The sequence below is a fragment of the Lethenteron reissneri genome, chromosome 14 (assembly GCF_015708825.2).
Source record: "Lethenteron reissneri isolate LAM-NWPU_2019-01 chromosome 14, ASM1570882v1, whole genome shotgun sequence".
Lineage (NCBI taxonomy): Eukaryota > Metazoa > Chordata > Hyperoartia > Petromyzontiformes > Petromyzontidae > Lethenteron > Lethenteron reissneri.
In genome coordinates this window covers 13,953,889-13,969,618 of record NC_083792.1, presented here as the reverse complement: position 1 = coordinate 13,969,618, position 15,730 = coordinate 13,953,889, and the positions used below count along the sequence as shown (strand labels likewise).

At 43.3% G+C, this 15,730-nt stretch overlaps 1 protein-coding gene and 1 long non-coding RNA gene across 4 annotated transcripts in view; one reads left to right on the top strand and one right to left on the bottom strand.

Annotated features, from left to right (window-relative positions):
• The window catches only part of LOC133342441 (latent-transforming growth factor beta-binding protein 1-like), a 131,459-nt gene that overhangs the window by 3,893 nt on the left and 111,836 nt on the right, over positions 1 to 15,730 (bottom strand). For all 3 annotated transcript variants that reach the window (XM_061551632.1, XM_061551630.1, XM_061551633.1), the window contains 3 exons: positions 14,134 to 14,262; positions 8,970 to 9,113; positions 8,352 to 8,504 (listed from right to left, as the gene is read on the bottom strand). In XM_061551632.1, the coding sequence (XP_061407616.1) occupies positions 8,352 to 8,504; positions 8,970 to 9,113; positions 14,134 to 14,262 (426 nt within the window). The remainder of the gene's footprint in view (positions 1 to 8,351; positions 8,505 to 8,969; positions 9,114 to 14,133; positions 14,263 to 15,730) is intronic.
• Positions 115 to 15,241, top strand: LOC133342442 (uncharacterized). Its single transcript, XR_009755130.1, has 3 exons — positions 115 to 212; positions 12,807 to 12,928; positions 15,105 to 15,241. It is a non-coding gene; the product is annotated as an uncharacterized LOC133342442 (long non-coding RNA).

The following is a 15,730-nucleotide window of genomic DNA, read 5'->3' as shown; positions in this document are numbered from 1 at the left end:
CCAAGGTGACGGAACTCTAGGATATATTACTGTCGGTTTTCGCGGTTGCGGTTGCAGTTGAAAATCTCTCCGACGTGTTTGCGGGTTGTGCCGTGTGTTATTTGGCATGAGAGGAGTGACGTCACGCAACAACGAGCGGAGCGCCGGGCGGCGAAAATGCAGCGAATTGGCGCAAGTAGGGGGCACAGCTGGTGCATCTGCCAGACATCTCGGTTAGTCAACACATGGCACCTTGGGTCTGTCCCGTGACCTGTCACAACAAGCCTTCAACACTTTGCATAGCCTCAGAGTGCACCTGGCCTGGCACAAGCAGTGTGGTGACGTATGTATGTAGTACTTCTTTTCCCCGTACATAGCCAACCGTGCTTATCCGCACAATGTCTGACTAATCCTGCTGGTAGCTTATTTAGGCACCACCTGGTAAATACTCATTCCTCTGTGAAATCTCTAGGGTGCTAACCCAGCCAAGTTTTCAAGTGTATGAGTTGATGGGCTTAGCCTGGATTCCAATAACTATGAAAAAAATCCCATCATATAACATTTGTTTTTTCACTTAGTTTGGATAAATTCCAGCTGTGAGAAAAACAAACGTATCAGTTTGACTACTATTTGAAGGAATGCAGTGATACTTTTGTGATATCTCCTTCTTGCAGAGGTTATTCTCGAACACCATGTGAGGCGACACGTTGCTCTATCAAAGTTCCACATGGATGCTGGCTCTCATGACGTGAATATGAAAGCAAAACAATGTAATAAAATTGAGGAAAAGGCTAAATTAAATATGAAGCATATATGTTGTCTTGCCAGGTATGGCTGCGCGCACCTTGTCAATGAACACTTTGGAGAGGCAGGGTCGGTGACTTGTGCATAATTCAGAATTTGCTGTGAAATTGCCAAGTCGCAAGGTTTGCCAAGCGATGGTCGTCGGGGTAATCGGTCTCTGACCTGTCCGAGCAGATCTTCGAGCGATGTTCCCTTCGCATTCATTTGTAAAAGTTCCGAAAGGCAAAGCGCACTTTGCATTGTGTGAAATACAGGCCACTGCAGCGAGCCAGCTTGAAATGTTACACATGAGGTTCTACATGTCCACTCCGAGTAAAATCTGTTCTCTGTATTTGCGTTGATTTTTAGACCCCTCTGAATACATCCTGTCGTATTGCGTTTCTCAGACGGTCCCTCTTGGTTTTTCCTGCATCCAAAATTTCCTCGCGAGGCTTTATTTCTCTTGGCAAACATTACCGTCAGAATTCGAGAAAAGACATTCGAAGATGGGCTAACCATCTCTTTAAAAACAATAATAATAAAATACGACTACAACAATAACACAAGTTCGACAATGTAACTAAAGTGTATAAACAAGGGCAATTAAATTAACAGATGCACAATCGGAGCAGTGTATGGTCACGAGTCACTGAACATGAATACATCTGCAGACCTCTCGCTGTGAGTGCTAAAGCAAGCGCGAAATCAACATGAGCAATCGTAACACAACGATCATCCAATTGTTTGTTAAGAGATGTGAGATTGAGCAGGGCACATGGCTAGATGAAGGCCGGTGCTTGAGACTAACAATGGAGCAAGCACCCTAAAGAAGGGATGACACACACCGATTCCATTGCTCCATCTCCAGAGTAGTCGTCTTGTTGGGCATGTTGCACATTCCCTCCTTCGGCTGTAATTCCATCACGAGTCCCTCATCCATCCAACATCGTCCATTCTAGCGCTGCGTCATGCTCAAGCACCACTATGGGTCAGTATGAGTTCCTCTTTCTGTATAATTTCCAGCATGCATCTGTGAATGCCAGTTTACGTAATTTTCAACGTTTGTTCCATCTTCTTGAAAACTTTTGTTAGAATGCCACTCGCTCTCAAAAGGCTACACCATACAATCTGGCGATAAGGAATTTAACAAGAACCTGAGGGCGATGTGCACAATGGTTGAAAAAGGACACGTTTTAATGTTTAAGGGGAAGCAGCTGGTTAGGTAGTAGAGGGCGCGGGGATAAGATGACGTCTCCAATGAAGCACACAATTTGGGATGGTGGAAATAGACATCGGCAGAAAAAAGGAAGCTCTTGAGTCGATTAAAGATCAATGATTTTTATCATGATAATTATTGCATTTTTTGTAACCCAACAAGGCCTCATTGAGTTTCTGACAATTCAGAAGGGTGCTGATATATTCTGTCGTTGTTAAGTGTAATCTAAATTCAATAAATTGCAGGTAATTTATATGCATTGGGATGTCTGGCCAATACTAGTTACATTGGTTTATTTTAGCTACGAGGGAAAACCAGAGAAGCTAGATGAAACCCATGCTGAGCAGGGAGGGAATACACAAACTCCATGCGGAAGGGCACCCAGGACAGGAATCGAACCCAGGGCCTTCTTGCTGTGAATCACAATTGTCACCACTGCATGACCCTGTTTGCCCTAAGATACTCTAACTAAACACTGTAAATAATACGTCACAATGCTGCCTAACAATTATAAAACATGCAAACACTCCACCTGATACAGTCTCCATCAGGTTGTGGGTTCATTTCCCAGGGGTTAGGGTAAATAAAATTATTACAACTTTGTGATAAGTTAACAGTGGGTTTTAAATGGATAGACTGGTTCCTGTCATATGAATATGGAATTTCCACTACAGTACGTACTGGTTCATGAACGCTCGAGTATGGAACACTTGAATTGGCAGTGCAAATACATTTTATTCTTTTAAACATCTTGAAAAGTAGCTTTTGAACGTTTTGCGTTATCATCTGCAATAGATTGTACACTTCCCTACAAAGATTGACTTGGAATCTAATCAGAACACATGTATTTGTGTTTCCAAATTTATGATGTCTATTTGTGGGTAATTGTCAAGGGTTGGGCAAACAGGAGGGGAGGCATGGCAATACGCCAACAAGCCTTGCAGTGCTGCTGATCGGAGCAATACAAAACGTCTAAGACATCCTACTAAAATACACATTTGTACAAACACGAGCTGTGTGTGTACACATACAACTCTAGGTCAGTGGACATGACCCACAGATTGAGTTCTGCAGGAGGCCCGTTGCTCAGTGCTTACATAATGCGGCAGCTCACTGGAGATGATGCATTCTTTTCAGCACTCCATTTACTCAGTCCTGGAGCAACAACTCTGGTGGCTCCGTGGAGCATTTGTCTTCATATGAATGGCTCTGTTTTTTAAACGATCCGTCAGTTCACTGGAAGTCAACTGTCCACACCTTTTACCAGCCCTCCAAACGCCCCCCCACCCCCCTTGCAAAACGGATAACGCGCAGCGCAAAAGAATTCCGGTAAATACTCGTCAAGTGCCGCGTCCGGTTTGACATGCGCCATCCCAACGCGGCAAGGAATGGCAAACATGTGTGAACGCTTTACTGCACAGATGTGTGGAGCTGCAATTGTACAGGCTCTGCGCGATCCAACACTTTGCTGAGTTCGACGGTCGGCGTGGAGATACCAGTCAAAACATGTGTGAGAGTCGCTATGCCAAAACGAACAATTGGCTGATGCTTTTCTCTGTCTATGGCTCTTAGCCAATGCTGGAAATTCCACATTATTATGGTGGGGCCAGTATGTCAATGACTGTCAACTTTCCGCGAAGTGGCACTTGCTTTATTAATCACTGTAGAAACAACCTGTTGAGTCATGGTGCTAAAATGTTTTATTGAACCACGCTACATAAAAAAATAATTTCACGCATACCCAACCACCCGAAAGTATTTATGAAAATCACCAAGCCATATTATCTTGTGACAAGCTGTTTTAAGATACGGATGTTACATGTGTCGGACACATGTAACATCCGAGGCTGTACTTTGCATGATATAAGACCGGACTTTGCAAATCAAATATCACAGTCTATTTTTATGACTGGGATTTTAAGATCTAGGTCTCAATCTCGGAAACATTTTCCCTTGTCATTGTTTTTTTGCACTCATGTGCCAATGGCTGTTTCAGCAAAAGCGTGAGCCTGACCCCAACTACAGTGCCTACAAGGTCAAGGCACAGCCCTGCAAGTGCTTACGCCACTCTTGATGTGATGCGTGTAAGATAGTCTCTTGGTCTACTCTTCCACGCTCGCCAAACATATTGGAAGTGGGAAGGTTGGGGAGTGGCTAGTCACACTTTACCCCACCACATACGACCCGTTGATTTACTAAATCTGATGTACTCCTTTATACTTTTGGGTAGACAGAGGAGGGTGGACTTAAAACATGCACCCATTGTTTCAACTGCCATGCAATGGACTTTGAATTGAACCATTTTTCTCTGGATTTCAAGTCACATGAGCTAAACATTACACGGTGACAGTATTCACATTAGAGCATCGTATGTATGTATGTTAAACTTCTTTCGCACCGTATGTAGCCAACCATACTAATCAGAGGTGCGGGGAAGGACAGCAAACGAAACACAGAAAGCAGTTCGAATGAAAGGAGTTTTCAATCTAGATTCAAAAGTGCACAGCTGCAGTGGCTTTCAAATATCGAAAGGAAGAGCATTCCAGACGGCCGCAGAAGTGCATCTGAAAGCGTGTGATGCAGTATAGTAAACATGGCCTCGAGTATAGTATATATGGTAGAGTATGCATGGCAAAATGGTTAATTTCTTCGAAGTCTTAGTTGTTTCAGGGCTCCATTGCTTTGGAGGACATTTAAACTAACTCTACACGGATAGTCCAAACAATCCACCACACCGCCCGCTCGGCATAGGCACGTGGGAGGGACTCGCAAACAACCGCCGTGTTCAATTTTGTGAAGTCACGTCAGAGCCCACGGTGGCCCACCTCTCTGCCACAGTCAAGTGCTAATCTTAGTTTTTTACAGGGTGCAAAATATCCTGCAATTAAAAAGCACTGTGATGGCAGACAACCTACAAGAAAGCTAGAACAAATGAAACCGGCTAAAGGATAAAAAAAAATTAACCGTTTCCAGCTTTTCGCACAAAGCTCTCTCTTTTTGCGTGCGCGCGTAATTACGTGCAGTTACAAGAGGCAAGACCATGGAGCTTTGTTGGGAGTGAAGACTTGGCTTGCCTTTTTTTGCACATGGTGCACACACAAAGGTCACACAGTCTCACTTTCATATCTACACCCCTCCAAGTTTTGATAGGACAGGTCCTGACTGGCCACTCAACAACGCAAACACCCAAATCACAGTGTTTTTCTTTCTATTTTATTATTTACTTAACATTCCTGAAGACACGTCTGTTTCTTAGACATCGCCCGAACTCAACACAATTGCTTATTGTGCTCGGTATGTGGGAATCCTGTGATGGGTCGATTTTATTTTTGTAAGTCGACATGGTAATCAATTATTGTGGAAATATACGGCTTAGGGCACCACTTTATTTCAACATCCGATGACTACAAGTTCAACCAATGACAAAATCAATTCTGTAATTGTTAGAGATGTTGGAATACAAAAAATCATGAATTATTATACATTTTCTTCATTATAACACGATCGTTTCCAATATTTAATCATAACTAAACATGCAAATCTAGAAATTAAATATTTTACACCTCTTTGTCAATTAACTGCTGGATGAAGGCCTCCCCAATGCCGATTCGGCCATGGGAGCTGTTTCACTAAACCTCACCACACTGGTCAGTGCGGGGTCAGTACTTGTTCAAACAACACTTTCCACTGATTTTGGGCATGGGCAGGAATCAAACCTAGGTCACCATGTTCATTATAAAGTGCACTGTCCTGCCGCTTCACCCACACAATATAGAACTTCTACTAAACATTTAAAAGTGCAATGCATCCAACGAGTATCCTGATGTCGAACAATAGTTGTTACGAAATCAAGTGACAAGCTTGAATCCTGATTTTTTTTTCCCCCGTTGTTAAAATTCAAGAACATCTTTACAAATGCTCATACAGTTCCCGTGCATCTGCCGTGCGCGGAAACATCTCCTTGGAGTCGGATTGAGCTTCCTTGAATCACTTAAAAATCACTTTCGCAAAGTACACGCCATTAATCACCATGACTTACTATTGAGCAGGCCAGATGCAGAGAGGGGCTTGCAAATGTTTAGACACAATTTTTAAACATCACACAATGGAAGCAGGCTTTATTATTTGCTTTGACGGGGCACTTCACGTTTGTGCGCAGCTCTTAAAAAATGGAAAATCGATTGACATTTTTTTTCAGTTGAAGTCTCCAGTGGTTCAGTTTTCCCATATTTGTCTCTGACAAAAAGAGGATGAAGACATTCCCTTCTTCTCAGCCTGTGACTGACCATCCTCTCAATCTTGAAGCTTACCTGATGTTTATTGAGCTGTTCTTTCTGTCACTCCCTTCCCACCACCGGGTCATTCATCCAAGTGCAACATTCGCATCCCAAGTTTAGACCTTTCTCCGTTGTTCAGAATATCATCTTAAATTAGAAATGTAGAATCCTTAAAAATCCGTACAGCATTCCATTTTAATGTACAGTATCTAGTTATGCAATGATTGTACACATATAGATAAACATTTAATGCAAGATTTCAATATTGTTTTCTACAAATGTGTACGCATTAGGCATGCCTTATTTCTTACGGTTCTTTTAACACATTTTGGGAGTTGAGAAAGGTTGCTCAATGGATTGACTCACTGCCACCAAATTAATGTGGGAACTATGCCACTGGCTCACACAACTGGGAGGACAACGAACACCCCATGTTCAATTGAGATGAAAAGAGTTTTTTTATCCGACATATTTAACTGTTCACGCAGTGGCGGCGGCACAGCGACATGAGTTAACTTCTCAGCCACAGATGTTGTCTGTGGCGAGCGATCACTGAACTGGTCCAAGGCCACCCACCCAGCGCCTGCATCCTACACACTGGACAGTGTGGTAGCGTTTGCGAAATAAAAAAAAAAAAATCCCATAACTGACACAGTGTGCGCAAATCTGCAGCCAGCAGTGGATTTTATTAAAAGGGTTGTAGATTAGTAGTATTGTTATGATATATACGCGAACCATACGGATGTTTTTGTGATATCTACACGATAAGCAAATGCGGAGTTGAAAGCCACAGGCATTGTAACAATATTTATTAAAGGGACACTTCAATGATTTGTGACTTTCTGGCCAGGCCAATAGAATGTCTCTATTTTCTTACTCACATAGAGAACACTTGTATATTCTGTCTGTAATGAAGTGCAGACATTTGTTAAACCCGTCTGCTGTGATTGTCTACTTAGCAAGATCGATTGAAGGTCAAACGCTCCATCGTGCAGTGTTGATTCACCATTCAGAATTAATGAGACTGAAACCTAATGCTGCCTTTAACCACACACACAAAGTAGGGTGAGCATAGTCAAACATCATGGGTTAAAGCCCAACCTGCTGTCATTTGTTCTTCCAAAGTGAACTTAGGGCCAGCTATTCTTGCAAAGTAGACTGCTATGCAGGCTTCTTGCTATCAAGAGGAAACTTCCATGCTCAGCTAAACCACTTGTGAATGTAAATAAATAAATCAAATTGCCCGTTATGCATCTCCACCTCAAAATGGTTTGCGCGATGGTTTACGCTCCTTGACGAGATCAGAAAGATATTGTGTTTCATTTGTTGCAAGTACTTTGTGTGTAATGATTGCAAAAATTAACGGAAGCTATCTACTCTGACCGAACAGAAGCAATGAACCATCACGCGAACTCCGCTCATCCTCGCAGCAACAGCAGCGGCTTTTGGCTGGCCATCGAACAAAGACGATCACTGCATCGTGTGGATTCAGATGAGCTTCTGCGGCCGTCTGGAACGCTCTTCCTTCCGATATTAAAAAGCCACTGAAACTATGCACTTTTAAATCATCTCGATTGAAATTTAATTTCTTGAGAACGGTTTTTAGTGTTTAGCTTGTTGTCCTGCCCCCGCACCTCTGATTAGCACGGTCGGCTACGTATGGGGCGAAAGAAGTTCAACGTACAAATGCTTTGGGTCTTTCAGTAAAGTAAAGTAGATAGAAAAAATAATTACAATAAATAATGAAAATACAATTTTCAATAAAGTGAATAAAAAATAATATAATTTTGTAAATAATCTTTTTTAATCACTTTATTTTCATTTTTATTATATTATTGTTATTATTTTTTCTTCTATCTACGTGACTTTACCGAAAGACCCAAAGAATATGAATTCCTGCAGTCAAGATTCAACATACATACATACAAAGCGTTCCTTGAGCAGAGGCTTGCGCGATGGTTTATGTTCCTCGACGAGACCAGCAAGGAATCGGTGGTTCGTTTGTTGTAAGAACTCTGTGTGTAATGAGTGCGAAAAATAACGGAAGCAACACACTCTGAGCTGATGTGGAACGAGTGAATAGTTGTGAGGCTCACCGGACGTTTTGGGTGGGCAGAAGGCACATTCGGGCCCCCAGGCCTCGCCGTAGAGGCAGCAGCACTCGGTGTAGGTGGTCTGGCGGCCCGCGACGGGCTTGCTGCACATCACTCCCTGGGACACCTCCTTCCAGCAGATGTCCAAAAAGACATCTGCACGGAGAGATATCATCGGAGCAGCAACGAGTTGACAGGCGAATGGGACATCGACATGAGAGCGGATATAAAACACACACCAAAGAGCCGTGAATCTCATTCGCTCGCTTGCACTCAGCAAGTTTGAATGTAATCCGGAGAAGGGCAATGATCATATAAGAAATATGCAAATGTTGCTGCTGCTGTTGATGCTGATGTTGTTGATGACAATGGTCATGATAATGATGAGACAATTATGATGACAACATTGACGTTGATGAAGACTATTATATCAATGCAGATGCTGTTACTACTGCTGTTGTTGCTGCTGATGATGATGACGATGCTACTGATGATGCTACTGCACGAGCTGCTAATCATGATGCTGCTCCTGCTGATGATGACGCTGCTAATGCCGATGATGGTGACGACGACGACTGCGATGGCAACAATGAACTTGACGACGAGAAAGGAGATCGTCACCCGAGGAGGAAGCCGTGCGGTTGACGCAGCGCCGGCCAGTGTGGTCGAGCGTGAGCGGTGCGCTGCAGTAGCAGCTGTAGCTGCCCTCGCTGTTGTAGCACTGCCCGTCCACACAGCTCTGGCTGTTCTCACACTCGTCCACGTCTGAGGCACAGATGGCGATGGGCTCTCGTTAAAAACCGCCAGTGTGTTCACAACATTTGTGCCCCCCTCGTGCATCATCTCCACTGCGGGAGACTGGTATTATCTAGTTTAACGCGTAGGCTTTCGTGACCAATATAAATCATAGATGTTTTTATTTATTTATTTTTTGCGACACATTTATGGCATTATTTATATGGCTGCTTTTGGGGAGGAGGGAGAGTTGCTGCTTTTGACTCATAACACTCAAAATAATATTGTTTTTTTCATAAATATTATAATTTATGGATCACAAGGTTAATATGGCTACAAATCCCAGCTCTTCTAAGCATAAAGATTGGTACAGGCTGAGTATTCAGTGACAGATTTCTGAAAGAACTTAATGCATAATAAATATTCATGTTCATGAATCCAGACTTAATTAGTTTGCAGCGGTACAAACGAGAAATAATTCTTGAGAATACGCGCAGCAACAACTACTACTTTTTGTGATTTGTTTGTTGTCCTTCCACCGCACCTCCATTCGGATGGTTGTCTACGTACAGTGTGAAAGTTCAACATATATGGATACAAGAAACAATAAAAATGAGAAAGCCAAAACGAGACAAAAATCCATCAAAACTTGATTCAAGTCTGGAAAGAGGATGAGTCACTCCCAGCGGGGGTGGTACATTGTGAAGTGCCTATTCTTATGTTTCTTAAATTGAATAATAATAATTCATGTATAGCCCTTTGCCAAGCCACTACTGGAAGATGGCTTCCCAACATCAAACATTTAGGTAAACAGTGTACACTAAATACTCACTCTCTATCAACATCTGGTAGAGACTTTACCTAGCACCTATCGGACCTTATACAAATTACTAAAATTAGTTAAATAAAATTTTAGCAACAGGCAATTCACTCATTGGATTCAGGCCTCCTCACTTTGTGGGGTCATGGGAGCATTTGGTTTCCACGGTGGCGAGATTTTAACTACTTGGCCTGGCATGCAGGAGGTCGTGCGTTCCATTCTGACCCTGCCGCCTGCTGTGTGTTTGGAGTCTGCAAGTTCTCCGCGTGGTCGTGTGGATTTTTCTCGGGGTCCTCCGGCTTCTCCCTCCCACGTGATGAGCCACTTCATCGAGCTATCATTTGCAGCCAGGGCGCTTTTGATTTTTTAAAAATGAAATTCAGATGGCCTAACCTGGTCAAATAAAAATAGTCTAGTTTATTTGACTTTTATTTCACCATGTAGACCAGTACAAATTAGGGAAGGGCAAGGACCAGGAATTGAACTCAGGTCACCGGTTTAACAGCGGAATGTACTCACCACTGCACCACCGCTCCCTGCTGTGTAGTGGGAACGCATGGCCTCTATTGAGCCTCAGGGAGAATGTGATGCTGTTGGTCTTAAACTGCTATAGACTTTGCCAACCAATGCTGCATGCTCCTCCAATCTGTTACACGATCACAATCTCCTCCTGGATCCTATGAAGCGGCATTCTAAGCCAGCCTTTGATGGTAACTTCTGCTAAAATAATTAAGTGCTTACAGGAGATCAAGCACAGGGTGGCCCCTTATAACATCTTCATGAGATAAGCAAATGTATGATGCTTAGATGAAAGCCTGAATGTTATTGTTTAGCTCTCTAGAATTTATTATTATCACGAATTTCTATTGTATAATGTGACATGCGATAAAAAACGCATAACCTCACGCCAGTAAAGAAAGATTGCATTGAATTTGAGAGTTTAAACACAGAGCACCTTCATCGAAATAAATCAGACGATGCGCGTGTGTGAGTATAAATAAGCACGAGGGCCACGGTCACTTTCTTTCCAACAGGGTAGAGGGGCTTCTTCATGAGAGGCCGTTTATTGAGCTGTGGATGCCAACCGACCAGTGAAATAAAGCAGGCGTGCAGGCACACTTCCTTGGGACCAATTACTGCAAGTGAGCAACTACCCTGTTCAACGTCTGACAAACAAGATGCGTATGGCTACAGACTTCATAATGGAGCACCTCTCGCCAAGGGGAATGGTGAATAACAAACAGTGGCAAATCAAATGCGATGCCCTCCCAAAGTAATCTTTAAATCCTGCAGCCGACGATCCAGAATTAGATTGGTCAGATGGTTGGACACTGTTAATCCTTGTCGGCCTGTGTTGAACACACCCACAAGGACTTTTCTTGACACATGAAGTGGGGAACTCAGAGAAGTAAAGCTGTCAACCAACAACAACAACAACAGCTGCTGCTGCTGCTGTGCGTCACAAAGTGGCGGTGACGTCAATGCAGTGCTTGTTCATTTATAATTAATTATTGTAATAATTTGAGGCCACGTGAAGTGTCAAGGCTTTCTGGCAGGTCACGGGACATACCCAGATGCACTCCTAAGGTGTCAACCGAAGACAAAGATCTCCCGTACAGCCTCAACAGACTGTTGGGGCAAGTGTTGTTAGCGAGCACCTATGAAGGCCGGCACAGCACACGAGGGTGTGGGGGGCCAGCACCACGCCCGACCGCCTTTGTCTCCCCAGTGGCGATGTTTACACACTGCACTAGGTATTAATTTCAGGCTGCGCCGACCTAGGGCAGGCCCTTGGCCGGTTCAGATAACCGTCACTGGTGCTGGCCATGAACGGGAATCAAACTCGGGTCACCGGGTTCACAGTGTGCACGCACACATATCCACAAGATTTTAAACGTGAATTTACTGTTGTTAACACTGGGATTCTACCTCGAGGTTGCCACACGTGTCCCTTCGATTGCAGTTTGGGTGTTGACAGCTGTTCTGTGAAAATTGCCGATGACGAACGCAAGTGGCATATGACGTGGATCACCACGCAAATGTCCTCATTTCTCATATATAAACACTTTGTCCAAGAGACATTGCATTAAATCATTCTCTCATGGGTGCCGGTCAATAATTAACAAATTATAACGTACAGCCCTTTGTCAATCCACGTGGGGGTTGTTTGACCAAACTTCACCAAACTGGTCAGTTCACATTGGTGAAGTGGTGGGAGGGGGGAGCTTCCAGTTCAGATATCACTCGCCACTCGTATTAGTCGTGGCCAGAAAGTAAACTCTTGTCACCGAGTTCACAGCGCAGTGTGCTAACCACTGTGCCACCGCTCCACCCTGAAGGATAATAAGATGCTCCAAAACTGAAGCTGACCAAGATGTTTCGTGTTTTTGTGTCTACAATATGACTGGTAGTGAATTTTTATCTGCATTTTTTGTCCACGTAATTTTTTTTTACATAATCTACAAACAGACAAAGGGAATCGTACCACTCGGCCTGTAATGATGCACCCCTCTTGATACTCCCCAGCGGGGCTCTTCAGAGCTCTACACATTGGAGGCCTTTCTGGCAGCAATCGTGTGAGCAAGCAATTACAGGGTTGCATCTTGTAATGGGTCCACAGCGATTTCCCATCCCCTTCGTCATCTCAATGATTTTCATAAATCCGATAAAAAAGTCAATTCCTTTTCTTGTTTACATCATGGTGCAATGCAGCACCTCGAGTGACCGCATGGGTTGTGTAAACTAATTACAAAACACTCGCATGCACACTCCGACTTACCATGCTTGAATGATTATATCGTGTAAGGGGAAAACTAAATTGAATCTCGAATTGCTGAAAAGCCAAATCAACACACAAATTAAAGCAATCATATTTTAATATGTTTTTTCCTGACCATTGGCAGACACTTCGCTGCATGGGATCGTGGCTGATGGTCAAGAACAATAATGGAGCGGCAGCCAGGGTATTGGAACGTGCCAGAGAGGACGCCAACCAAAGAGAAGGAGTTATGAAATCCGATACGAGGTGGATTATTAGGATCGTGAGATGTGGCAGAGGCTTGGAAAAGCCATCCTGCAGTGGATTGAGCATAGATGTTGAACTTCTTTCGCATGGCTGATAATGATTTAAAATGTTGAACATTTTCATGCAAAAATCCCACAGGGTATTTTATGACTATACAGCAATATCCACAGATATGAGAAAGCTTTCATCCACATGGCTTTAATTTGTCTTTAATTGGCCCTTAATTGTGCTTACAATTCCTTGCATTCTGCAATCGAATTTTTTTGTTAGGCACGCATATTCACGAATACAATAGTCAGTATCGCGTATCATGGCCAATGGCAGCCACAGATGAACACAGCCGTCATTGAATAAATCAGTGGCTGGGCCACTTTTGGGTTAAATTCCACACGCCCTAACATTTAGGTGAATTTCTTTTTCCAAATTAACAGCGCACTCAACAGCCAGGGCAAAGTCTGGGGGGGGGGGGGAGGGGATAAGTACACACCAGATGGGCCAGAACCGACTTGTAAAAATGGACACACACACCAAGGGGGCACTGAAGTAGAACATTTCCATGACCACCAACGTGATCTTGTTAACCCTTCTATAATTGCAACGCTTCTTAAATAACCTTTGGGCATTTTTCAAATTTTCTTAAGCTTCCTTTTTTTAGTGTATGACTTTTCCAGAGGGCCAAGGGCACATATCTCTGTTTACAATGTAGAGTACACTGTCTAGAGTACGCATAATGATCATAATAATAATTACAGCTCTTCATCAATAGTAAGTAATTAATTCACAGGCCTTTATTAATCTTAACTGGGCTCATACGTAATTTGCAGGCCTTTGTCAATCCACGGTTGGATCAAGGCCTTCCCAAACTAAGGTCACTGGATTCATAGCTCAATGCACGACTCACTGTGCTAATATCTGCGTGTACATTAAATACTAATGCCATTTACCCATGAAAGCACACGTTGAATCACGTTTGCCCATTGTCTGCTGGCATTCAACAGTGCTCTGATCGGGGTTCTATTTAGGATAGGTACGTGTGCATTCATTACTGCTCAGACCACAAACCATCTTTCAACTCCCAGTGTCTAAAACATGAGAGCCGACAATATCATTGATTGTGAGGAGACCTTGAACACACGGAGGGGGAGGCAGTGTATAATGAGAAATAAAAGCACAGTTGCGCGACATCGGCTGGTGATGTGACTCACCCACGCAGTGCAGCCTGCGCCGGTCGTACAAGTACCCGGTGCGGCAGTAGCACTCGTAGTCAGCCTGCGTGTTCACACAGAGGCTGTCTCGGCACAACTCCTGGCTAAAGAGTGTGCACTCATCGGCATCTGTTGGCAAAAAAAAAACCCCACATACGGTGTTATCAGATCAATTGCTATGTCCATTCCTTCACATAATTCTGTTTAATTTAGCTATTTGAAACAGTTCACAAACGATTATTGCCTTTAAGTTTCAAGTTTAAAACAATAAGAAATTGTGATTTAAATGAGAACAAAAACGTTTTACTTTGGGTTATTTCCCCCAATAATCATCCATAATCTTTCGCCAAACAATCCATACCCCCCTTTGTTTAATCATAATTTAGTTTTGTTTGTTTTTTTGGGGACTTTAAATGTGGGTACAAGTTATGGAGATTTAGCAAATTCTGGAGATTGCATCAGTTCCTGCTGCCCTTACTTCTTTCTGATTGGCTCAGGTTGTGTTACAAATTGAGGCCACTCGAACCGGATCAAGCTTTCTCACGAAGAAAGTTGAGTTGTAATCTAAAAGTTCTCCATCGTATGTGAGGCAGCCAACCAGCTCCTGCCTGCTGTTGTGAGCCACTTGCATCATGCATAGTGCAGTAAGTATACATCAGACAAGCCAAGTTCCAAGCATCGTCTTTCTCTCACGACAGTGGACCAGCGTTCATCTCTCTTGACAAACAAGATACGACATTGTTTCAGATAATGATTGTGACCAGTGATGCGTCTGTACGTATGGCACATTGTGGATAGTGCTCCACTCATGCATCAGATCATTTGCTGTATATCGTACGTGCTACAATGCTTTAATGCGCTGGGCATTTGCGTAAACTAAAATAAGTTTCAGCGGCATAATGTGGCTTCGATCTGGCCAACCTTCAGTTTGTAACGGACTTTTGCATGGTTTGTTTATTGCTGGCTTACAGATTCACCAGAGAAGGCCAAGCTTTTACTTGATGCAGGTAAGCCCTTTCAACAGCTCCCAGACCATATCATCTGAAGACAACATCTTATTCTCGTTTGATGGATATTTTGGTGTTGCTGGTTTTTGACCACACCTAAGCAGTCAAAGAACATACATCAAACAAGCAAAGCAACTTGTAAAATGACTACAATATTGCACTTTCTTACAGAGTGCATTCTGTGCATCTGTGTGTGAGCGCACGCGCTCACGAGACATGTGCGTGCATTACCGTGGTCAGTAACCTCAACCCAAAATATTTTTCTTTTCCATTTCTCGGCAATTAGCCTGCGGTTTGCGGGGCCAAAGGGAATGGAGAGTACAGTATCTATTTTAGTTGCACCAAAGCTAAAGGAAGCCTGCATGCAGGACCCTAACCTTCGGTTGCCCCAAGTACGACCACTGCTAAATATTGAGTTCTTAGGTTGCAAAGAAAACAACCCGTGCTCGGAAGGCCAAATGAGCCATCGCTCGGAGGCGAACTGACAAGAAGTTCAAGAAGTTGGGTCCAGGACACCACCGTTACGTGTACTTTGCACAGACACACCTGTGCCGTTCGTAGCGTTTCACGAAAAAGGGAAATTAATTAAG